Below are 3,458 nucleotides of genomic sequence, written 5' to 3' on the forward strand. Positions count from 1 at the left end.
GAGGAGGAGGAGGAGGAGGGAGGGCTCTGTCCCCGGCGGGGGATCCGCAGGAATCCCGGAGCACTGAGGTGGCGTTTGCCTCCCCGCAGAGCGGAGCTCGCATCAACATCTCGGAAGGGAACTGCCCCGAGCGGATCATCACCCTGGCGGGACCCACCAACGCCATCTTCAAAGCTTTTGCGATGATCATTGACAAACTGGAAGAGGTGTGTCCACGGCCCCCTGCAGTCGCTGCCCGGTTTATCCCTTCTCTCTGGCAGAGCTGACCCCGGCAGGGCCCCGGGGGGCCCAGGGCCGCTGTTCCGCTCGGGCAGCCGGCGTCTCCCTGCCTGGTCCCGATCTTTGTCCGGCGCCGTGCTGGGGCAAGGTCCAGGCAGTGCTGGAGCCAGGGCCCCACAGCGTGGGGCAGAGCAGGGCTTGGAATCCCCCTGGCTCTGCTGGCGCTGGTGCCACTTCCCCCAGCACACGCCAGGGCTCGGCTCTCTCCCCAGCCCTGCCAAGGAGGAGCTGGGGCTGCAGCTGTGTGGGGCTGGAGGAGCTGCATCGCGTCCCTGGTGCTGTTAAATCAGTGACTTCCAGGGGCGATTTTGCTGCTGCATAACCTGGATCTTGCAGGTGTTAGGGCTGTGATGTTGAGATTTCTACATTGGAGGGAGCAGGAGTTGGGAGTGCTCCTCACCTGCTGTGGGGCAGAGCTCTGTGGCCCTCACCTTGCCTGCGGGGGTGTGAATTCTGTTGCCCTTTAGATTTGGGACACTACCCAGGGACAAACAAGCCTGTGCTGGCAGCTCTGTCCCCAAACCCCCCTGCCCTCGCTGCAGCATTAAGGGCTGCAGCGCTTGGAGCTGTTTGTGCCGCACGCAGGGAGCCGGAGTCCTCCACGGGCTGCACGGCTCTGCAGCGCTCTGGGCACCGGCCTTGGAGCTGAAGCTTTGCTTTTAGTAGGTCAGTTGAGCCCTGGCCTTGTGCCTCCCCTCCCCCTGCCAGCACATGACCGCTGTAATCGGCGCCGGGATTGTTTTTCCCGGAGCTGCTGCCTTGATCCCTGGTGCAGTGGGAGGCTCCGCGCTGACCCTGGAGCCGTGGAGTCCCCCGGCCCCCCCTGCCCAGACCTTGTCCCCCTCCAGCGCCGGTTCCTGCTTGGCTGAGGTGGCACCCAGCCTGGGCCAGTGTCTAAACCCATTTCCATTGAGGCAGCAGAGTTTGGCTGCTGCTTCCCCAAAACGCATCTGTATTTTTTTCTGGGCTGCTGAGGAAGTCCTGGGAAAGCCCCGAGGTCACCTTGGCCTCAGCCGCCGGTGCCAGCGTCACCTCCCTGTCCCTGTGCCGGGCACGGCCCCAGCAGGGCTGAGCCCTCAACACCTCCTCTTCCTCACAGGACTTCAGCAGCTCCATGACCAACAGCACAGCTGCCAGCCGGCCCCCGGTCACCCTCCGGCTCGTGGTGCCCGCCAGCCAGTGCGGGTCCCTCATTGGCAAAGGAGGCTGCAAGATCAAGGAGATCCGAGAGGTGCGTGCTGCCCAGCTGGGGGGACCCACAGGGGGTTCAGGTGTCCCCAGGGACAAATCCCCGTGTTGTCCCTGCCCGAGGGATGTGGCATCACTGGGAGTTTTTGGTGCTCCCTGTATTTTAGTGCTTGGCAAACTGAGACTCGGGCCAGACCCTTCTCTGCCCACTCCTGTCTCTCACAGCCTGGGTTCCTGCTCCCCGCTTCCCATGGCTTCTGATCGCCCTCTCCCCAACCTTTTCCCAGATTTTGGAGAGGGAGATGGGCTCCAGGCCAGCGCTGCCCTTGGCCATGCCATTTAGCACTGGGTGCTGTGGGATTAACTGCTGGCGTGGAGACTGGCTTGGCTTGGGTTACAGGGACAGGCTGAGGCCAGGTCCCCCTCTGCTGCCTCAGGCTCCTGGTGACCGAATTGTATCCAGCTGGGATTAAAGGACTTTATTTTGGGGGACAGGAGGAGCTGGGGGGGCAGTTTTGGCTATGTATAACCATGCACGGGGCTTGTCACGGAGGTCTCAGCCCTGCCCGGGGTCTGACGGGCTATTTTTAACCCTCGACTTGGCAGAGCACGGGGGCACAGGTCCAGGTGGCAGGGGACATGCTGCCCAACTCGACTGAGCGAGCCATCACCATCGCTGGGATCCCACAGTCCATCATCGAGTGCGTCAAACAGATCTGCGTCGTCATGCTTGAGGTAGGGCCCCTCCCTGGGCCTGTCCCCGGGCAGTTGGGTGCTGGGGGGGGGATCCTGCTGCCCTTGGAGGGGTGGAAATGCTGAGGAAGGAGAAGAAAGGAGCTGCTGGGGGATAAAGGGATAGCTGGGGATTACAGCCTCATCCAGGTGAGGCTCGGAGCTGCTTAAAACCAGGGTCGAGCAGGGCCTCGAGAGCAGCTCATGGTGTCACCCACGGCCCTGCTGTGCCGCTGGGTGTCCTCCCTCGGCCCTGTGCCCAGGGTGAGGAGGAAGTCCCGCTGCCCTGGGTCACCAGAGGGCCGGCTGGAAGCGCAGAGCAGAGCCCCGGGGTGTGGGCTGTGGGGAGGGGGCTGTCGGTGCCAGCGGCGCTCGGTGTCTGACCTGTCCTCCCTGCCTGTCGCGCAGTCTCCCCCGAAGGGTGTCACCATCCCGTACCGACCCAAGCCATCCAGCTCTCCCGTCATCTTTGCAGGCGGCCAGGTAAGGCCTCTCCTCTGCTCCCGGGGTGCGGGGTGGGCAGGGAGGGCGGGGGTCGTTCCGAGCTGCCAGCGCGCCCCGGCCGCTCCGCGTGCCCGTCACCCGCGCTGTGCCCTCGGCCCCAGGGGCTCTGCTGGGCCTCGGGCCCCTCCCCTGCTGAGGGAGGGCAGCAGGGAAAAGAAAAGGGCCGACTGGGGAGGAGAGGGTGCTGGAAAACACTCCTGCAGTGAACCGGCCAAAAAAGTCCGTTTGCCAGCGGTGTGGCGGCCGTGGGGGTTTGAACGGGGCCGAGCTGCCTAACCCAGGCTCTGCCCCTCTGCCTCGGGCCGGCTCCAGGGACTCGCTGTGACCTCTGTGGGTGACTGGCCCGGAGGTTGGGGCTTCTCTGCTCTCTGCCACTGGTTCTCGGGGTGCAAAGGCTCAGCCTGTGCCGTGGGTAGGGTTGGGGTGTGCAAAGGCTTCGGCTCTCAGGAGGGGAGGGTGTCAGATAGGAGTAGTGTCAGGTGACTGGGCTTTAGTCCCTCCTGCGCTGAGCTGGGCAGTGGCCCGAGCCCTGCCCTGAGCCACCTGGCAGGGGACAGGTGTCCCTTGGGATCCCGTCCCGCTGTAACGGGCTTGGGTGCGGGTCAGCTGCTCCCACCCTGCGCCCCCGGGGCTGCCCCAACGCTCGGAGAGACCACGGCGACAAGCATCTGCTGCCTTCCTGCTGCCAGGGACGCCCCTCGGGGTGGGCAGGGCCTGGCTTTGTCAGTGGGGGCCTCGGTAGGCAGGGAAGGGGG

General features: G+C 64.9%; 1 protein-coding gene across 10 annotated transcripts in view; it reads left to right on the plus strand.

Moving 5' to 3' along the window:
- Positions 1–3,458, plus strand: part of PCBP2 (poly(rC) binding protein 2) — an 11,812-nt gene that overhangs the window by 761 nt on the left and 7,593 nt on the right. For all 10 annotated transcript variants that reach the window (XM_031065320.1, XM_005431010.2, XM_014311316.2 and 7 more), the window contains exons 4-7: positions 90–206; positions 1,379–1,510; positions 2,074–2,202; positions 2,608–2,682. In XM_031065320.1, the coding sequence (XP_030921180.1) occupies positions 90–206; positions 1,379–1,510; positions 2,074–2,202; positions 2,608–2,682 (453 nt within the window). The remainder of the gene's footprint in view (positions 1–89; positions 207–1,378; positions 1,511–2,073; positions 2,203–2,607; positions 2,683–3,458) is intronic.

The sequence above is a fragment of the Geospiza fortis genome, unplaced genomic scaffold (genome assembly GCF_000277835.1).
Source record: "Geospiza fortis unplaced genomic scaffold, GeoFor_1.0 scaffold1828, whole genome shotgun sequence".
In the NCBI taxonomy this organism is placed as follows: domain Eukaryota; kingdom Metazoa; phylum Chordata; class Aves; order Passeriformes; family Thraupidae; genus Geospiza; species Geospiza fortis.